Below are 22,382 nucleotides of genomic sequence, written 5' to 3' on the forward strand. Positions count from 1 at the left end.
TTGTCTTTTTTATTTCATGACAATTATTTTATATTTGGGCCTAGGTTCAAAATAATAAAGAAAATACTAAGGATTTTTGGTGACGAATTTAATCCATAAAAGAGAAACAATAACTCAATGGAAAATGTTTGTACTTTGAGAAGACAAACTTGAGAAGGTACATCTGAGACACATCTTGGAGTCGGAGCAGGTTCCTGGGGAAGAGAAAATGATTTTCTTTCTCTGTAAAACAGGTGGCTGTGATCCCTGATAGAACCCAGAGCTCAGTCGTCAGAGACGTGGAGTAGAGCCAGGAGTGAGGCGAGAAGCCAGCATCCAGAAATGGGCAGGTGGTGGGAGATGAAGAAACCTCCTCTTTCAGGGGAGGATTTCTATTCTTACCCTGAATGTAAATGTCAACTCAACTGTTTTAACAACACTGACTCCTCTGGTTCTGATCCAGATGCCGGGAGCTAGGAATGTGCCCGTTGAGTCTCCTGGCCAAATATGGAGCTGAAAGTCTAGAGAGAGGAGAGCAGAGGGGTGAGGGGGAGTGAGATGGTGGACGCTGTGTAATCTTTATCAGCTCCCAGATAAAAGTGCATATTGGCTGTTCAGAAGAGAAACCGTCCGAAATACAGAAGTGTATCCTGTTGTGAGAAGGAGCAGCTCGCACCAGGAGCCAATAGGTGGAGTCTCGGGGTGGGGTCTGCTCTCTCTCCTCCCCGTCACTTTTGTTAAGAGTCTCCATCCGTCGGACGTCCCAGCGAGTCCAGCAGGAGCCATGACGCTCAACGTGGTGCTGGAGGGTCCGGCCCCCTGGGGCTTCCGTCTGACCGGGGGCAAGGACTTCAACCAGCCGCTGACCATCTCACGGGTGAGTCCTCTTGTGGAGCGTGCCCGAGGGTTCCGATCACATGACCTGATCTTTCATCCGCTGTTGAAGGTTGAAGATGAAGGGGTCTGTTGAGGCTGGAACTTTCTGTCTGTCTGTGTGTGTGTGTGTGTCTGTGTGTGTGTGAGTCCTGCACCTGTGCTGCGGTTAATGCAGCATGCTTAGATACAAATAGCACCTCACAATAGAGCCGCACGTGCGCTCACACACACACAAGGCTCTAATGGAAAACAGCCACTGAAGTCAAGTTGCTTGACTGAATTTCTCTCAAATTCAAGTGAACATTTGACCCTTGAAGAACAGAGACGCACTTGAGCAATGCATCGCGGGGTCGAGGTGAAGACTCGGCAGTTCAGCGACCCACAAATGGGAGCGATAAAAAGTCAAAGATCATCGTGTGGATTCAGGTTCCCATCTGGAGCTGAGCTGCGAGCCGTTCTGCCATGTGTACATCTTAAATAACTTTAGTGTTAACGCATGACAAATCTGAATGTCATTTAAAGGCACCTTTCAGCCAAAGGAGACTGTAGGAAGAGACCAGTGAAACAGCAAGCGATTTAAAGATGGACGATGACTCATTCAGGGTGTGATGGTATTCCTGCTACACCGTCTGGTGATAGAAATACATAACAGTGGAATGAGGAGGAAAACTTGATGCACATAACCAGCAAAATATTGCGACTTTTCCCGAATATTTCTGCCAACTTGCGAGTACATGAGCTCATCTGTGGATGGATGACTCTTACATACAGAGAGAAAGCTTGAATTTTATTTTATTTTATCGCATTTTTTTAGTAAAGTATATATTTCAGTCTTTCTAATTAAGGTTTCGTGAACTCAGACGTCACTTGTGTGTCCATCCAGTCAAGAAACAGTGAAATATTGTGGAATATTATTGGTTTTTATGAAGGTTTTCCATCAAAACGTGGTACATTCTAAACACAGATTCTCAAGTTTCAATATTTATATTTGATGTTGGAAGTGAAATATGTCATATATAATTATATAAAATTTCACATAATATTTAGTGTGAGAGAAAAATATTTTCCCAAAGACAGTGCTGTAATATAAACTAAAAAAAGAGAAGTGACTTTTGTGAGATGAAGATAAATGGAAGCACTGTATGTCATCTGCCTGCCTTGTTGGCTAGTAAAAATTCATATCAATCATCAGGATGAGTTATTAAACCTCAGCTGGGCAGCAGCTATAAAGGTCTCCACGCCGTTGAACTTTGCAGAAACGTCCCTTCTGAGCCAGGGAGCGCTTCAACGCTCGCCGCATCTGTCCGCACTGGTGCCTCTAAATTTAGAGGAAGAGCTCAGCGATGCTTCTGGGTGAGCTCAGCCCAATAACTTCCCAGCTGTCGACATGAGAGCAGCGATGAGAGAAGCCGGAGCCAGAGGCAGGCCGACACAGGAGCTGGTCCTCGGCAAACCCTGCTCACATGAATCCTCTTTCCCCTCGGCACGTTCGCTCTGTGTTTTGGTCTGGGACTCTCCGGAGAAGGCCTCGTCTCTGCTCACTGCCATTTTTGGGCAGGAACATGGTCCCCCGGGTGACACGCCAGCGTTTCCAGCTGGTTTAGGAAAGTAAACAGTGTTTGTCCTCTTCCTCTGCCGCCGCCTTACAGGGGCATTACAGCAGAGTGGAAGCTGAAACAGATGATTTTAGTGTATAAAAAAGACTCGGGTTTGTCCCTTGATTTCTCTTTGAGCTCCGGCATCTAACGGCGACTCGGCTCAGAGCTCCTCGCTGACCATGCTACGAAAATGCCACGCAGGTTCTGAATCCATTTCAGCTGCAGCGGAGGCGTCCACCCCACTTCTGGCTGGTTATTTATATCTACCACCAAATCCTGGTCTCACTGCACGGCCCAGACCAGTTCTCCTGTCTGGTAACACAATAAGGTCAAGCGGAGTTCATGTGTGATGCCCCCTCAAGTATTTCAGTGTTTGTCTGAGCCCTGAAAGCTGCTGTGGACTTGCTCCACCTGGAGGCTGTCACTGAGCCGCTGATGTTTATCTCCATGACGCTAAAACATCACGACAACGACAACAGCAGCAGCAGCGGCTCAGAAAGGACCAAACTTCTGCCTTATCGTTGGTCTCAAATGTATCCCGCCACACGAACATGATCCCACCACGGCACCTCATGTTGGCTACCTCAATATGCTCCTCTAACTTCAACATGTTCCCAACAACAAAACACTATCCCACCACTGTAACATGCTCACACCACAGTTACAAGGTTCCACCACTCTCACACGATCCCACCACCAAAACACCACCTTAGTTAGCATGGGTTTGCAACACTGCAACAAATATAACCACTACCACAAGGCCACAAAAATGCACTTGCAACGTGGTCCAACCACACTGTCATGGTCCTACTGAGTTGACAATCTCCCACCACACTCACATGGATCCACTACTGTAGCATCTGTTTACAGAGTCGAAGACAGACACGCCACACAAACATGTTCACACCTTGTGTTTGACATGGTCCTCCAGGTTTTGCATCATCCTAAGGCAGACCTGGGCAAAGTGCGGCCCGGGGGCCATATGCGGCCCGATGCCTGTATATTTGTGGCCCGTATGACGTCAGACTAAAACTATAACTAATATGTCCTAATTTTTCTGCTTTTTTTTTTGTTCTTTCTCTTCTAGTCACCACCACCATTTCAGCAGTGTTCTTGTTTTAAGACTAACACTTTCTTCTTTTCAGTGGCCATTTTTTTCCTCAAAATACATTGAAGGAATAGTGAAAATATATATTGAAATAAATTGCTTTTTTGAATTGAACGCCTAGTTCTTAGTTGATTTATATTCAAATTAAGCACATATAAAATGAAATATTTCAAGAGGTTTCATGACATATTTACACTTCTTAGTATCCTTAGTTACACTTCATCTTCTCAGGTTCATTTTGTCTTTGTTACTCAAGTATATATTTTTGATAAATATTTTTCCATCATCATTGTAGTGATCACTGTCTGTCTTTTGGCATGTCGGCCCCTCACAACCGTTACAGTTTCTAATGTGGCCCTTTAGGAAATTCAATTGCCCACCTCTGCTCTGAGGCATTTCTGCTTCTGTGAAGCCGCCATATCAAGTGCTAATGGCTACAGTGTACAGGTCATGTTCAGGTCAAGTAAATTGTTGTTACTGCAACAGTTCCCCTCTCCACAGACCTGTAGGACTCCTCAGACCCCCGACCTGGACCTAAAGTTTCTCAACTTGACTTGAAGAATGAAAGTTAATGTCTGATGTTTGACTTTCTCCTGCTCCAGATCACCCCCGGGAGCAAAGCCGCCGTCGCCAAGCTGTGCGCCGGAGACGTCATCCTGGCCATCGAGGGGGTTCCAGCCACGAACATGCTGCACTGTGAGGCCCAGAACAAAATCAAGGAGGCGTCCCAGCAACTCTGTCTCACCGTTGAAAGGTGATACCAAAAAAGCTAAAACAGAGGCTCTGAGCGTGAGGCTGCATCATAGCTTTCCAGACACCAGCTGCATGTCAATATAGAGCATTTAGCTTGGCTGAAACTGACATAGTTGCCTCTGCTCCTCTCTGAACGTCTGTTTGTACAACAACAGGAAGTGATTTTTCCTCGACGTCAGATCACTTTGAGGACAGAGAGGAAATGCCTCGACTCTGTTTTCGTCCATTTAGATCAGGGGCTCTTAACCTTTCTGACCCACCTGATCCTGAACAAATGGACCCGGGGACCATTCAAGGAACAGGACTGATTCGTTACTTTGATGACTGATTTCATTTGTGTTCAATAACCGTATACATGTAAACAAACCAAAACCTTGTGAAATGACATGAAACCATGCGATCAGCACCAAGATATTTCTCATGGAAAAGTCCATCCAGCAGCACCAGTCATGTTCATCAAATTTACTGGAGAAAAAACGAAGAAGAAAAAAATACACTTGATGCAAACTGTCGAGGAAATTAGAAAAACTGTGCATCATGAATAAAATTCTGAATAAAATTAAAATACTAAACAACACCTAAATACCATATAATATATTTTTTCATAAATGAACTCTAAAGAAAATAAGAACAGTGTAAATGAAAGTATCACCTTCACTTTCATTTCCACTTTTTCTTTTCAAGAAAAAGTGTTGGTAAAATAGTTGGTAACAACACAGATTTGCAGCTGTCAAGTCAATTCAGTGACTCACTACTGTCACCATACGTGTCTCGTGTATTAAAACGGAGCGTCTCACGGCCCAGAGGTGGAAAACAAAAAACTTCTAGAGGCCCTCTAGGGGGCGCTCGCGGCCCAAAAATGGGCCCCGGCCCTGTGGTTAAGAATCACAGGTCTTTTAGCTTCACGTTGCTTCACACTGATGCTAGCAGGCAAGGTGTGGCTTCCAGTGTTCCTCTGGTATCCCATCACGTCCCGGCTTCCTGTCGCCCTCCTACATTATCATTTCCCAACTCCCCTGTGCGATCTAAACAGTGAAGACCGACGGGAATAACAACTTCCGAAATAGAAATACTTCAGCAGGATAATGGCTGCAATTCCATGTGGACCAGCATCGGAGACGACCGCTGACTGCGGAGTTACACATTGGCACAGGGGCTTCACAATAATAGCTCCCTCTGCAGGGGAGAAATACGAAGAAGCTTTTAGTGTAGTGTCGCATAGTGACCAGGCTACACTGAGCAAACCCCGACTTCACAAGTGAGTCACTGCCAATAGGTTGGATATGTGCTGACATGCACAAGTACGAGGTGAAGACATGGTGTCGGCACTAGGGGGCAGTCTCCACACCACTCATAACAAGTGATCACACTACTAGAATTCTGACACAGTCAATAGTGCGACCTTGACTTACCTTCCCACCCACGTGTGTTGCTCTCCACCAAGGTCCTCAGCGTCCGTTTATGGATCCCTGTATCGTGAACAATGACTGAACTCTGTCCATGACAACAGTTGTGCGTGGCTCTGCGAGGACGTCAGATCAAGGCAGTTTGTTTGTTTCATTGTAATTTCCATGGGAAAAGGAGCAAAATGAAATATGTTAAGTGAACTCTACTGCCACCTGCTGTCCCACGGATATGGTTTAATCTTTCAAGCTAGAGACGTATATATGTAAAAGTGAGAAAAAAAGTATTTCATTCTTGTGCAATACTTCACCATACACATATGCACCACTGGTTTGTTGATTCATAGCCACAGAATTGACACAGAAACCTGTGAATTATTCAAGGTTTTCAAGTACTAAAAGGGACATCGGGTGTGATCCTGTGGCTTTTCCTGTCTCCAGAAATGAATCCAGACTGTGGTCCCCGCATGTCATGGAGCAAGGCCGAGCTCTCCCTTATAAAATTAACCTAGAAGCCCCGCAGCAGGTCAGTAGAGTCCTCCAGATCTGACGACACCAGCGACCCCGTTCAATCGATTCCCTCGGCGTCGTCTTCCGTTCCAGGAGTGCAAACCGGTCGGCGCCGCTCACAATCGCAAAGCTCAGCCATTCGTGGCGGCGGCGAACATCGACGACACGCACCAGGTGGTCAGCACGGCCTACAACACTCCCATTGGCCTCTACTCCTCAGGAAACATCCAGGATGCCATGGAAGGACAGATCCGAGGGTTCCTCCCTCAGAAGCCTCACAGGTAATAATAGAATAATAATAGGATAATAGAAGCAAAGTTCAATCCTTATTGTGATACATCACAGTGACGTGTGGTTGACGACTGCCCCCTAGTGGCTGTATTGTTTTATGTTGAAATCTCAGATTATTGTACATTTTCCCAGTCCCAGGACTCTGGCGAACATCGAGGAGTCGGACGTGTACCGGATGCTGCAGCAGGACCAGGAGCAGGACCACCAGGAGCCCAGACAGTCGGGCTCCTTCAAAGCCCTGCAGGACTTTGTCGACAGTGACGGTAAATATTCACTTCTTTCATAGACTAGGGACCGACATTTTAGGTCAGTCAGAAACTCGAAGTCAATTTTATCCAGATAAATAAACAAAAATGAACTTCATCGTAAATATTTGTTAAAAAGCACTCTTTAAAAAAAGGGAAAACACAAAAGTAACCCTCAAAAAATACAATCTTGTGTGCAGCTTTCCAGACAGGAAGTACAGTGGTACCTCGGTTTTCGAACGTCCCAGACTTCGAACAAAGCCAGAAAAAACATAACATGCGCGGACCGATCAGCTGACCCATGACGTGTTTTGTTATTGTGTATAACGCAGCCTCTGTATGCAGTCGTGTCCCGTTAGCTACATTGACTGACTGTTTTTTCTTCATATTGAGGTGTAAAACCTTTCCTGTCTCTGCACTGGACCGTGGTAGAGTGTCACAGGGGAGGTGCTGGAGCGCTCACTCCAGGGTTTGATGTCCTGTTGTGGGCTGGAGCTGGGACAGGGATGAGGCGAGTCTGGGACAGAGCGTGACTTGGTTTATGACTTTGTCACAGCCAAACTGCACAGAAGCGCACATTCAGAGCTGGACACGCACCGGGCACCTCTTCACTTCTGGAGAGACCTCACTCACTCGGCAACCCCTCCCACATGCAGCGGCCACACACATAGAGGAACAGCCACCTGCAGCAGACACTCTACATTCACTCCTACAAAAGACTATTTTAAGGCTCGGAACGCATTCTTTCTTTTCCCAATCATTGTAATGGGAAAAATCCATTCAGATTTCGAACAAATCGCTTCTCGAACGGCAGTGTGGAACGGATTGAGGTCGAGAACCGAGGTACCACGGTAGATTACTATTAGCAAGACAACACGCGCGTGTTTTCAGAGCCCTCTAGATGGCACTCTCTTCTCTAAAATCTTTGTCCTTCAATAGCCCAATTCACATCTTCTTCAACCCAGGAGCTCCACCTAGACACTGGCGATCATTACATGTTAGTTTGGGAAAAGCAGTAACTCATGTGCTTCTATTCAATAAACATCTGTGGTTAAAAATAGAAGTGCATGTTTACTAGGTCAAGAATGGAACAATAATATTGGGAGCATTTGTTCAGGAAAGTGGAGCATGAACACGTTTCGCAGTGAAAGCCTGCGCTCTCGACAGATATTGTTTTTATGTTGAGTGGCGTCTCTCCCGTGTGCTCAGGCACTCGTCCCATTGTAACCAGGTCAGTCAAGGCCCCCACCACCAAGCCCACCGCCCCCACTGGAAACCTGCAGAAACTGCCCGTCTGTGACAAGTGTGCAAATGGAATTGTGTGAGTAAAAATGGAGCACGACGCACTTCAACATGACCGACACACATTAGAGCGGCGCTCGGTTCCTAAAAGCTGGTAAAAAGTTTGGTAGATATTCTCTCTCAAGACTCACATTAGTTGAAGGATTTGAACTGAACAACGGAGGTTTGTTTTTGCAGTTGGTCGGCTGGTGTCCTTTCCATTATTGGAGTAAAATAAAATAAAATAATATAATTGAATTAAGTAATTCATTAAAAAAGAAAGAAAGATAACTGAAAAACAGGGTGAACTTGACCTATAGTTGCCCTTGCAAGTTTCTGCTTCATGTTTTCATATTAACTTCTGGTGAGGTCATTGCCTCTGAAGAGTCACTGCAAATCAGAATCAGAGAACTTTATTAATCCCAAGGGAAATTATGTTCGTAACATGCTCTGCACTCAACATATCACAAAAAAGTAGAAATAATATTATAAAGTGCAAAAAGCAAAATACAAGAGAATACAAAGTGCAAGAAAAAGCATATTCAAAGACAGAGCGAACAGAAAAAGAAGAAGCCAAAGAAAAGAAAGAAAATGAACCCTAACCTGGTTTTGGTTTTTAATCTGGAGTTTGACGTCCAGATGAAACGCAATTTTCATCAAATAAATGATTTCATAAATGATTGTTGACTGAAAATCTTGTGCTCAAGTTAGATCCATGTAAAACGACAACAGAAAAACATATCAGGATGGAATTGTCTCTGTGCCGTCAGAACATTGTTGTTGTTTGTATGTTGTTGTGACACAAAAATGTGGTGTCAAGTCGTGCAAATATTTTTAGTCGGGATGCGCCGATCAGGATTATTGCTGCCGATCACATGGATTGACCATGAATTTGTAATGAAAATGAGGAAACCTTCTGCGTACATGATGTGAAAACATCAACCATTTAACCGCTTTCATTCAGACACGCTTTCATACACCTCTTCAGGGAGGCAAAAAATAGAAAAACCTTGCTGAATGCAGCAACTATTCTGTCAAAAGGACGACTGAAAAACATTTAATTCGATGTGAGCCGCCGCAGTTTGGTGAGTCTCTTGAGACTTTGCTATGTTCTGTGAAGTATTGACATACTGGCCGCTAGTAGCGCGACTCCGAGACAGAGAGCACTTTTATGAAGGTTTCCACTCCAGACGTTTTCAAAAGTTCAGATTCAGGTGGCGGACGACGGTCCAGGAGAGGGCGACAAACAGCGCCAGCTGTCACACATGATCGGCAAAGACAGGTAGTGATCGTCGATCACGCTGATATCGGCCGATCATGATCGGTGAGCGATCGATCGGAGCATCCCTTTGTTTGAGAAACTAACGTGAAAACCGAAACAGCGTCTGCTGGCTGACTCATCCAATCGGGCGTCCAGAAAAGGAGAGTTATCTTGTGTAACACTGTTTCACAACTGCCTATAAATACACACCGATAAAGAAGCCAGTGTCCTTGCTGCATTAACTCACAGCCCTGGACAATAACTGTGACTTCATCTGTGGGTGTTTCGGGTCTCGGCGAAGCCCTTTCACGCTCTGAGCGCTCTGTGTGTGTGTGTCTGCAGCGGAACTGTCGTCAAAGCTCGGGACAAGTTCCTCCACCCCGGCTGCTTCGTGTGCTCGGACTGTGACGTCAACCTCAAACAGAAGGGCTATTTCTTCGTGGAGGGCCAGCTGTACTGTGAGGCCCACGCTCGCGCCAGGACGAGGCCCCCGGAAGGCCACGACCTCATCACCACCTTTCGCTCCGCGTAGACGATACACAAGCGTCTGAACTGCACACCTTTGTGCGGCCATTGAAGCTAGTGGTCAGATGTGAACTTTAAAGAATCAATGTCCTTTACAAACTAAATTGAAAATGATATTCGACGGTAATTTAGCAACAGTGCTAATGTGGGCGCCACGTTAGCCATCGTGCTGTTGCCTTGTGAACCTGCTCATGACTTGTGAAGCTAAATCTAGTCGCCAAGTCTGAGCGCTAGTGCTGGCAGGTCGGTGTAGGACACTCACTGTATCGCTGTGACATTTTCTACTGACCTTCATGGTCCTGGCAGAACCAATAAAGTCGATCCCAGCCTCGTCTGACTCGCTGCCGTCACTGGCTTCACAAGCTGAGTTTGAGTGTGTGGGCGGGTGGAAGCCGTGAGGTGTTTGGGACTCTGAACCTTTATTCATGTTAACACTAGGAGTGGGATTTGATTTTTAAAAATCAAATGAATAAGAATATTTGCCACAAGAAGCCACATTTATCGACTTCAATGAATGTGGTATATTACTGACTCACACATCCATTTTAACAACAAAATATTGTTTATTTTGCATCAGTTTGACAATAGCACAATAAACCAGGATGGTGGCTATATTCAAGTTTTTATATCACTTTATTTAAACTGAAGCTCTTTTAATGTCTTGAAAATATTTGTATAAGAATGTCAAGTCCATCCATGAACAAAAGCAAACAGATGCTTTTGTTTGCTTTTGTTCAGGGATTCCTGCATGTTTGTTGTTGTTGTTCTCACGTGTCTTGTGCATCAGTGGGATCAGTGGAGCAGGAACTCCTGCACTCATCCGCACACATCGCGAGTCCCAGACTGCTGCGCTGCGCTCCCGTTCCCGAGCGCAATATTCCTGCAGCACCCAGCTGCTCACCTTGTCACTTGTGTTGCCAACCGGACCTGGCAACGCTGACTAGCGCGATGGTGGTGTTTGGGCAAAAGCGTCATCTTTCCAAAACTGATGCATTGTTTTTTCACATGCTGTCTCTTCTTGAGTTTGTGATGAAGTTTGTGGCCCATTTCAAGCATGAATCTTGTTGCATTACCCCGTATTGATGGGAAAAAAAAAACAAAAAAACTCAAACTAACAATAAAACTAATTTACATTCCAACGTCATAATCTGTCTCACCGACAATCGCGGAGGCCGTTCTTCAATCCAGAAGACGTGTCATCACATGACGATACGCTACTAAGTGTCACAGGAAACACTTGTCACAGAAGTGAACACGATTATGGACGTTCTCTGTGTTTTTAAATGGAAAAATCCTGTGCAAAACATCATAACAAAGTGACAGGAACACAGCCATTGCTCGCGGAACCAAAGTTCCCGTGTCCCTGCATGGACTGATCAGGTGAGAGCGGCCGCTGAGTGATATTGGAGGCTTGAATTTTTCCGTTAAATATTCCTGTCTCTGCTCGCATCTAGGCTCCATCCCGTTCCCCGTCACACTGGAAGCGATGAATACAAATGACCTTGACGGAGGACCTTCATGGACTTACCACTTCATGCAACAGATTTTGTCAAGTAAATTCCCGTCCAAAATGTGACTTGCGGTCCAGTGTGATCCAGACTTATTAGGTTTTTGTTTTTCTTCAAGAGGCAGTATTGGACTTATAGATGCAGTACCCGCCCAGTTAGAACGTGTTCTTACCGCCTTTTTTTCTGATCTTATTTTTGAATTGTTCTCTGTTTTCACTGGAACTTCCTCTCTAAATATTTCTTACATTACACTGTTTGCATTATTTACATGAGCTGGTCAGGGCAGAAACAGTTCGCTTTAAGACCTAAAATACTTCAAGTTAAATTCAGTGTTTCATAGCAACCAAGCTAATGCGGAAGCTCGTCTCTTCAACAAATATTTCAGTGAATGAATTATCAGTCTTCGCGATTAAACGTCGGCTGCCCCCTCTAACGCTCCAAACAGCATAGAATGACTTGTTTTCTACTGAAAATCAATCCTGTTTGGACAAAACCGCATCGATCAAACGTTAATCCAAACAAATGGAAACCCAGGCGTCGCACACTGGGACTGTCCTGGTGCCTTTTTTTTTTTTCCTGAGAAAGCCCATTGACATTGAATTGAATTATCCTGCGAGCCATTGTGCACGTTACATGGTTAGCTGCCGGCGCCCCACCATCTGACAGCCCCAGCTGCTCAATGACATCGGACAGTTTAAGAAACAATTATTGATTCGGTGCAGGATCCACCGTGAATAGCCGTCTAAAAATGGAGATAGGGAGGCTAAGTGTCTCTCTGCCTGGACATGTCACGTACACACACAGCACATCAGTCCCCGGTCAACAGGAAAAAGGGTCTTTGGGGCAAATGGCTCGATCGCAGCAGGTTTCTGTGATCTCCGTCCTGGAGACTCTGAAGGTGCATCATGGGACCAGGAGGGGAGAAAGAAAACTTGTCCTGGGCCCAACAATGGTAGCGGTGATGCTACAGATCCCATGAGCAAAATCACCATTTACTCCAAATAAAACTTTTTTTTTTTCCTTAGAGTAAAGCTCATTTAACAACATATATATATATATATATATATATATATATATATATATATATATATATATATATATATATATATATATATATATATATATACATTTGCATGTGGAAATGCAAGATCTTTTTAAGAACTGATAAGATCTTTTATATCACTTAAAAAGATCTTCCATTTTTTTATTATATATATATGAGATAAATTATATATATATATTTCATTTATTTCTTTTTTTTTTCATAAAAAATGGAAGATCTTTTTTTTATCAATTTTTTTTATCAGTTTTTAAAATTGATTTGAGAGTTCTGTTGGCACAACTTAAAAAGATTTTCCATTTTTTTATTATATATATATATATGAAATAAATTATATATATAGTTCATTTATTTCTTTTTTTTTCATAAAAAAATATATATATATAAGAAATATAAATATATATATTTCATATTATATTTACATCTTACCCAACTTTATAATATTTAAGTCTCAAGATTTAAGTGTCATTTAAGATTTGATTTCTTCTGTTTCTTCTCACGTCAGAATGTGGCAGAATTGCTCCCCCTTTGTATGAGACTCTGGAGTGAGAGGAGTCAGAGATGGAGATGACAGGGAGTGACTCAAGTTTGGAGACAGAGTGGTGGAGGTCAGGTGGACTGGGCTGGAGAAACCAGGTGGGAGGAGAAGAGGAGCTTCCCAATGGTCATGATATATGTGGTTTTAAATCTCAGTTGAAAGAACTACTTTGGTGTATTTTGCAATAAGCGCAAAAGAAAGGATTTTCAAGTGGAATCATTTTCTTTGATTACTTTAATGACGCCTCGTCGTGATGAGAACACTCCAAACTTTCGTCTCTCTCTGTTTGTTCTGGCTCTGATTGTGTGTCCTCAGACTCTCGCTGAGGTGACGGAAACTTTCAAAGATCTGAGGGAAACAAACAAGTCAATAAAAATGGAGCGCAGAATCTTTATTGTTCAGAACATTTACGTCAATAATCCGGCGAGGCCGACAGGACGAGAAGGCTGCCGAGCGGAACATGTGGCAAATGTGACCGTGTATCGACAGCAGTCAGGAAAGAAACACTCTGAAGCGTCTCCGACTGATGTGGCGTATTCTGATGCGTGTTGTGGTGCTGGTGTGAAGCGAAGAATGATACCGATCCAGTCAGGTTCCTGCCCCTGACAGTGATACACATCACTAGTGATGGGCTGGTGAAGCTTCATGAAACAGGGCGCTTGTTTTCAGAGCCCACCAGATGGCACTCTTCGCTCTAAAATGTTTGGCTTTGCCCAGTCATTTAAATCGAACCGAGAGCAGCACCTTCTGAGCTCTGAAAATGAGGACACTGTTTCATGAAGCTTCATCTGTGTGTCTTTTTGTTGACTGTATTTTGGACAGTGTTTGTCCAGCACTTGACTCCACCATTTGCCACACCTCAATTTTAGACTTGTAGTGTCATGTTCATTTGTTGTTTTCAGTTACCTTCTTTAAACATTTGAAACATGAAATGCAGCTATCTCTAACTGGTCCTGGTGAAGCTTCATGAAGCCTCTTGTTCAGAACTGGTTTTGATGGTGGCCCATTTACATACAAAATTTAAAACCATGTTACCGTCACTGATCACACACTTCCATGCGTTCTTTACCTTGTTACGTTGGATATATTGTTCAGCAATATATCCACCAGGGGGAGCAGCCCAGAGTCCAAAGTTTAAGACGATAACAAACTCCATAACAAATGGAATGCATTGGAGGTGGTGATCAGTGAGGCCATTAAATATATTGTGACTGAAGAACGGAGAATTTCCACCATTGTTATGTCTTTTTGTTGTGTCTCATTAGAGCTACGTAACGGGTCGTAACAGCAACACTGCCCCCCACGGTTGCTCTGTTTGAAACGTATCCGTAAGCTTTGATGAAACACGGAAACACGAAATACGGACAATACGGAAGAAGGATCCGACAGTATCAGGATCTGTATTGAACAATGAGCATAAACGGGCCTTTAAGTTGGCGAGATTTTGTAGAAACAGTGGCCCAGAGCAGGAGAAAAATGGAGAGAGCAATTGGTCACTAAAAATGAGGCTTCATGAAGCTTCGTCAGCCCACTTCAGCTAAATAGCTGAATACAAACAGACAGTCTTTATATTGCAAATCACCACTCCGGTTGACCATTTGTTTGATCATTTCATGGCGGACCGTAGGTGGCCCTCGTGCCAGACTTGAGACATGCCTCTACCAGGTGTTCCGATGAGAATATTTAAAGCTTATGCTTGAGTTAAAGCCATGAATGGCTCAGTTTGACATCACAGTTGTGGCTAAAATCACTCCCACAGTGTGAAGAAACGATCTGTTGCGAAGCACAAGAAACGATGAGCGACTTCCCACATCTAGAGATTGGAGGATTTCCAGTCGGCCAGCACTCTAACTTCGTTGGCCGAGGTTCTCCTGTTGGTGCGCCTGATCCTCACAGGCTGTTGGCACTTGCACACGGACAGGAAGGCCCTCCTGTAGTTGTTGTTCATCCAGCCGTACAGGATGGGATTGACGCACGTGGAGCACATCGCCACGATGTGAAACATGGTGAACAGCAGCTTAAAATCCGTCATGTACAAGACGCTGCTGTCGATGTCGGCGGCCAGCTGGAAGGCGTGCAAGGGAAGCCAGCTGACGGCAAAGACCGCCACCACCATCAGCAGCATTTTGGTGGTCTTCTTGCGGCGCTGGCGTTGGCCCTGCTGCCTGCCGCAGGTCTCCTGACTCTTCAGCTTCCCCCAGACACGGATGTAAGCGACCGAGTTAATCGCCAGAGGTAAGCAGTACTGAAATATGAGCATGGATATGCTGTAGACGCTGCCACTCATGCTACCTTCAGCCCACTCCTCTGTGCACACCTGGACCGACCTGTTGGGTGACAAATCGAACGTCCCGTACTCGCGGAAGATGGCGAGCGGACTCGCTAACAGGGCGCTGAAACCCCACGTGATGAGGATGATGACCTTGCACGCCATCGTTGACATCTTCTTCTGGGTGTGGTGGACAATGCTGCGGTAGCGGTCCAAGGCGATGATGATCAAGGTCAGGGTGGACACGTGCACGGCCATTCCCTGGGCGCACGGCAGCAGGTAGCACAACACCTGCCCGAACATCCACTCGTCGTAGAGAGTGTAGACCAGCGTGAACGGCAGGCACAGCGTGTTCACCAGCAGGTCCGACACGGCCAAGTTCACGATGAAAAAGTTGGTCACCGTCTGAAGCTTCTTGAACGTGTGCACCACGTAAATCACCAAGCAGTTCCCGGTGACCCCGAACAAGATGATGGTGCTGTACGCCAGGATGAGGACCACTTGGACCGCCACGAGCTTCGTGCTGTCCTCCATCTCCAGCGGGTTTTGACTGCTGGGGTGGATTCCATGCGAGCAGCTGTTTGACAAACCCACGTCGATCTGAAAGTCCTCGGCTTTGGTCCCGTTGAGCTGGTCGGAAGGGTCCATGGCCGGTAGCCCCATAGGTGAGTCTGCGGAAGGACAACAGTGCAGTCACAAGCTGTGGACCGAACTTGTTTTTTCTCTCTGAATATCCATCTGTTTTCAACAAACTTCCTCCCTCAGCATCTTCAGTTTTTGCTTAATGGAATACATTTATCCTCTCCGCTACGAAGAGCATCATGGGTAATGATACAGTAACATACCTTGGACCTTTAGCAGCGATAGGTCAATGAGGTTTCATGAAACAGTATTGCAGGGTTGATAAATCTTTAGTGGCCACTAGATGGAGCTCCTGGTTTCGAAATGATGTGAGGTTCCGTTGAATTACTTGTTGGAATCCAAACATTTTGCAGCAGACAGCGCCATCTGGTGGCCTCAGAATATCAGGACACTGTTTCATGAAACCTCACCAACCCTTTACTATTGTGTCATGAAAGCTCATCAAGCCGTCGCTCATGTTTAGGGTCGCGATGGTCCCGTGGTCGATCATAACCGACTTTGTCGACAATAAGCTCGATGTTGAATTTCATCATATGCATTCAAAAATCCTGCGGGCCACGTGAAATTACTCAGCAGGCCAGATTTGGCCCCTGAGCCTTGAGTTTGGCACATGTAAATCCTGCATTAGAAGGTTTGAAGTAGCTGCTATTCTGTCCAAATATTGACTGATGAATTAGTAGGTGAAGCTGTGATCAAACACCTGTCAAGCCACCACCAGTCCAGACCAGGTTTTGACCCGGTCCGGCGGGTCCTCAACCTCCCAGCCTCCCGTCCATCTCTGCTGTCACAAGCAACACGCCAGGTGTCAAGCCATCTCCGAGCCTTCAGCCTAATGGACTCCTGTCTGTTCTTCAATTCAGCACCACTTCAACGCAAGACGGACAGTGTTTCACTTCACATTATCATTTATGTTCGTTTAAACATGTATTTAAAAACCTTGAAGCAGAGTAAAAAGATGAGGAAAAAACTTACATAGATAAAACATATACACATGTATTTTTCTCATTTTTTATTCTTCTTCAAGGTTTTTAAATTTATGTTTTAATGTATAATATTTAAAAAATGCAGCTCTAAATAGTGGAGGTTGGTGAGTAAAAGTCTATTATGTGCATTTACTGATTCATTTCCATCCGCTCCTCGTTCAGACATTATTCTACTACAATAGGTTTTATTCCCCGTCTCTTCGTTGTTTGGTTGGATGGCGCTTCTTCTCGCAGTACATCCTTCAAATGAAAGCAGACCTACCTGGATGTGTGCGGAGTTTGCGGGAGTTGTTCCCTCAGCAGTCGACGGGCAGATTTGTGGGTCCCTCCGGTCCGTTTCAGCTCAGAGGCAGCATCATGCGGGGCTGACTCTGCGCGCGCACTCCTGGTGCCAAACGCGCGCCGCCGCCGCATCCTGACAGCTCGAGACGATCAGAACCCCAAACACGTTTTTTTTTTTTTCCTCCGTCATGATGTGTTGCACTGTATTAATTTCACAGTTTACGTTGTGATGCGCCATGGCAAGAAAAAAACAAACTTTTTTTTTCAGTCTTACTGAATTATTTAATAGTTTAATAGCTGCAAATGTATTGATCACTGGGGAGGATATAAGTTAACACCAATTCTGAGAAATTATAAGCCGAATCTGGTCAAAAACAGACTTGGTTTATGGTTAAACATTTAAATTATATAAGCAAAACATTAAATAATACAATAAGATATCGGAGGGGAAAAAAAGCGCTAAAACAATTATTTTATTTTTATTTTTTTAACGTCGATCTTGTAATTTTTTTCTTCCACTTTTGGCTTTCTTCTTATGCTTCCCGAGAATTTTTACATTTAAAAAATTATCAAAATATAAAGATTCTGGAGGGAAAAAGCTAAAAGTTGAATAGAAAAAAATCCATGAAAAATATTAATATGACAAAAATACTTTAATGTATGAATTGAAGACAAATGATTAATGACTGAAATTTTAATAATTTAAAAAAATAATAGTTAAACGCAGATCACTGGAAAAATGATTATCTGAATGATTGACAGTCAAAACATTTCTGGTCCTGATTCCTGAATGCCTTTTGCTTAGGGTGCATTCTAGTGAGCCACACGCACCTTTTAACAGAACACTGAACTCTGCTCATTGAACCATTAATAATAGAAAAATGCGATAAATTCAGAGTTGGGAAGAGCTGCGAAGTGTTTCTGTTTGGAGATTAATATCATGAGCCAATAATTTCAAGGCAGCCACAGTCATTTCCATTTCAAGAGAACTATGCATCATTCGGAAAAAGCTGAAGATGGAAATATAAATGGGCAGAAAATCGACTGCAGTACAGCAACAGGCTTTGTCTTTATGAGGAGTTGTGTACCAAGACTTTTTTAAAGTCTAAATGTAACTTTTAATCAGAGGACGGCGCAGTTCAGAGACCTTTCTGTGACATGTGACCCTCATTTCTAGCTTAATTTTCTTCTAATATTCCATCACCTTGACTTTATTTTTGGAGTTTAAATGTGTAATTTGTGCTCCTGCATATATCTGCAGTACCTGATCTCCGCCAGTAGGGGAAGCACAGACACAGAGCTAAGCTAAGAGGCGTTTACGCCGTGTAAACTTCTCGCTATATCAGACTATTGTTTTCATATGCTGCTCGAGAACATGAGGTTCGCTCAGCGAGTAGCACGTAGCATTTAAGAGTTCAAGTTTAAAGTGTGACTTTGTCAGAAAGGAGAGATTGAAACACACACTTGAACACACTCCCACTATTGAAGTAGTTATTCAGAGGAGTGAGTGATGAGTCAAGGTTTTAATCTAAATAGAGTCTTGCTGTGGACGTCCGCCTTATTCACGCACAGGTTTACCTGACTTTGACAAATCATCATCAGAGCACATTCATCTTGGGGCCCAGCCCAGGCATTAATAAGCTACGCTGCATGCGCTCCTCATGCCAGCGATACTTCTTCATAAGTCATTTCACGATATTACTGAGCTCATGTCACACCGTCCCTGATATAGTGTGTGACGTCATCCTTCATGCTAGCTGAGTCTAACCTTTAGAGTAAACATTTTCCTGCAGACGAGCAACGTCTTTTTTATGTCTATTTTGAAAACGAATTGCTGTCGGTGGAACGACTGTCCTTCCTTCCGCGTATCTCGAGTTATCTTTCGGAGAGATGCTAAAGCTAGCTAAGAACAAGCTATTGATAGTGTGGCGAAGAAAAGGGTCCTCATGCTCGGATGGAGGGGTTTTTCGGAAAAATGTGTTTAGAAATTGTAGAAAAATGGTAGTGAAAAAGAAGAGTTGAAAATTGTGAGGAAAATAACCTACTTTTTCAGAAAAAAATACAGTGGTACCTCGGTTCTCAACCACAATCCACTCCAGACGGCCGTTCAAGAAGTGATTTGTTCGAAATCTGAATCGATTTTTCCTATTACGATGAATGGAAAAAGAACTAATGCGTTCCAAGCCTTAAAATAGGCTTTTGTAGGAGTGAATGTAGAGTGTCTGCTGCAGGTGCGCTGTTCCTCTATGTGTGTGGCCGCTGCATGTGGGAGGGGTTGCCGAGTGAGTGAGGTCTCTCCAGAAGTGAAGAGGTGCCCGGTGCGTGTCCAGCTCTGAATGTGCGCTTCTGTGCAGTTTGGCTGTGACAAAGTCATAAACCAAGTCACGCTCTGTCCCAGACTGGCCTCATCCCTGTCCCAGCTCCAGCCCACAACAGGACATCAAACCCTGGAGTGTGGCTCCAGCACCTCCCCTGTGACACTCTACCACGGTCCAGTGTGGAGACAGGAAAGGTTTTACACCTCAATATGAAGAAAAAACAGTCAGTAAATGTAGCTAACGGGACACGTCTGCATACAGAGGCTGCGTTATACACAATAACAGAGCGTGTCGTGGGTCAGCTGATCGGTCCGCGCACGTTATGTTTTTTCCGGCTTTTTTCGGAGGCGTTAGAGTTCTGGATTTTCGCAATCAGAAGCAAAAAAATCTCAAAATTTTTGTTTGAACTCCGATTTGTTTGAAGTCCGGGACGTTCGAAAACCGAGGTGCCACTGTACCTTGGAAAAAGACTTTCTGAGGTTGTGAAAAGACAATGGAGCAGAGAGTGCCATCTAGTGGTCATGTGAAAAATAATTTTTATTTTATGAGGTTTTATCAAACCATCACTACTCACGAGATTTGCCTGGAGGGGCTGGTTTACCCGATTTGGTCCCTTCCTCACCAAGGATGACGAACGCTTCATTTTCATGTCTCTTGTAAGAAAATCCAGTTTGAACATCCTTGGAATTTGTCCTGATGATTGTCTCGGAAACGGGAGGCCTCACAAAGTTAACCCTTGCTACACCAAGGATGTACAGTTCTGACGGATTTATACAGCTGCAAATATGGAGCCAGATGTAGTTTCTTTTCACAAGCAGGTGGCGGAGTGCAGTAACTTCAATCTGAACAACATTTGTTGGCGTGTTTCTGTCATATATTTAGCGTATATCCAGTTTAAAAATTGCTCCTCTGATGGATCAGTCGTGGGAGGCCGTATTACGGACTAAACAGCTAGCGAGAGTGCGGATTTTCACTCATACAGTATTACAGCAAGTGATGCCGATATTGTGTGGAGACAGTCCTGAGGCAGCTTACAGCAGTTTGCACTGTCGAAGGGAATGTGGGGGAAAAGTAGAAGCCGCGTCAGAAAATACACCGTGAATAGTAGTGTTAGCTACTCAGTCTGTGCTGTAAACGGAAGTGAAGATGCCCAGCCATCATCATCATCATTGAGATGAGGAAGAGTATCTCCAATGGATCAGATAAACAATACACTGCTGCCGCCACCAAGTGACATCATAGTATAGAAATTAGAGGAGTGAGTTTACTGTCATCCCAAGCATTGGATCACACTGAAGATTATTCTCACTTACAGCGCGCCTTCATCGCTAACTGTTTTCAAGCTACAGCCTTTGGAAATATCGGATTTCATTGAAAGAAATCTGGCGCCCAAAAAGTTTGCATGTTTACGATCAAATAGTTTCAGTACCAACCGCTCGGACGGTGATGCAGAACAAAATACAGCTATGATTTCATCTTTTCGCTTTTTGTCTCGCAAACGTAATATGAACAACGACACCCTAGACCACTATCATCCCGCCCACTTCCTTGTGTTTTCTGGGTCCTCGATACTACGGGCGACTACATGAGATTTCTTGAGGGTTGAGCTTCGAGAGCTGTGGAAAGACGGCGTGGTTGCTGGGTTGAGGTTGCTGGGAGGAAACAGGAGGCATAATAATCAATGCCAGATTTCTCATGCGCAGGGTCTCCGACAGTGAACTGTCACTCAGACAGAGTGAAACACTGAAGAACTGGGGTGTCAAACTCCATCATTCATCTCGTGTGTGCTATTTGCTATTTTTATTTTTAACCTAGCGCCTGACTCATGGTGACACTTCCCCATCCGCCATCACATTCCATCTGCATCAATCTTCCTGGAAGTCTCTGGATCAATTATTGAGACTGAGCTGCTTGGACAGAGGGCTGTTGAACGCGCAAAGCTTTGTACCGATTACCAAAGATAAACCTTCAAGTCGACCAAACAGAAAGAAGGAAAAGTTCCCTGGCAAATGAGAAGTTTGTTGAGCCATGAGTCTGGTGAAAACGCTTTCGTACTTAAACACATAAAAAAGAGTTTTTCAAAAGGAATTGCAGTCAGAAGTTCGCACAATGCCAATAAACTTCGACTTTCTCCATTAGCGTGCGCAGCAGCTACTGACAGGGTTTTTTTTCTCCCGACATTTTCAGATGCAAAAGAGCATAATAGCTTGATCATGAGCAGATGCCTTCTGATTTTAATGAAGCGCTGCTTTTGAATCTCGCCAGCATTTTAGCTTTTATCGTCCTCTCAGACTCGCTGCTCATTGGCATTCCTGACGGCACGAGCGCTCCTACTTAAAGAGTTCAGCAATGAGGAGACAAAAAGATCTGCCTTACGTTCACGCAGCTGGAAATACGCCAGCTCCCGCCCTCGTCCCCACAGCTTCTGCTCGTCCTTGGACGATTGTCTGCCCAGTCGCGAGTCATGAGACCTGGTGCCTTCTCTCACTGCCTGACGTCTGTGAGAGCCCTGGATGATGAAGACCAAGGTCAGATATCACAGAAGAACAGAAGAAACAGAGCTCAGCTTCATCGATTCATGTACGTGTAACCATGAAATTCAATAAGAGCTGAAAGGTGAAAAAACCTACCGCCGCAGGGGTGACGGACAAATCTGTGGGATTTGATCACTGAATATTTCTGCGAATTACTTCACACTTTTTTCTTTTTTCTAAATCAGAATAAAAAGAAAAATTGAGGTTGAAAATTCCATCAAAATTTGGTGCAACATCTGCAGATGTTTCAGCCAATGAGATTACATCAGATGTTAGTGCTGTGCTATGATGCTGGATGAATCTGGGTGGCTGTTATGGTAGCACACTCCCTCATTGTCACATGACCATTAACCAAAAACATTGGAATTTTTTTTACTTTGACCTTTCAAAAAAATTCATGCAAATTACATGTGGAATA

At 44.2% G+C, this 22,382-nt stretch overlaps 2 protein-coding genes across 2 annotated transcripts; one reads left to right on the forward strand and one right to left on the reverse strand.

Moving 5' to 3' along the window:
• Positions 1 to 572: 572 nt before the first annotated feature.
• LOC128755033 (PDZ and LIM domain protein 3-like) lies at positions 573 to 11,491 on the forward strand. Its single transcript, XM_053858202.1, has 7 exons — positions 573 to 856; positions 4,164 to 4,315; positions 6,159 to 6,243; positions 6,321 to 6,508; positions 6,651 to 6,781; positions 7,973 to 8,084; positions 9,648 to 11,491. Exons 1-7 carry the CDS (start codon positions 764 to 766, stop codon positions 9,835 to 9,837), a joined length of 951 nt encoding a protein of 316 aa, XP_053714177.1. The 5' UTR covers positions 573 to 763; the 3' UTR covers positions 9,838 to 11,491.
• Positions 11,492 to 14,749: 3,258 nt separating this feature from the next.
• npy2r (neuropeptide Y receptor Y2) lies at positions 14,750 to 15,853 on the reverse strand. Its single transcript, XM_053855311.1, has one exon. It carries the CDS (start codon positions 15,851 to 15,853, stop codon positions 14,750 to 14,752), a length of 1,104 nt encoding a protein of 367 aa, XP_053711286.1.
• Positions 15,854 to 22,382: the final 6,529 nt, after the last annotated feature.

Source organism: Synchiropus splendidus, chromosome 2, assembly GCF_027744825.2.
Source record: "Synchiropus splendidus isolate RoL2022-P1 chromosome 2, RoL_Sspl_1.0, whole genome shotgun sequence".
Taxonomy (NCBI): Eukaryota; Metazoa; Chordata; class Actinopteri; order Syngnathiformes; family Callionymidae; genus Synchiropus; species Synchiropus splendidus.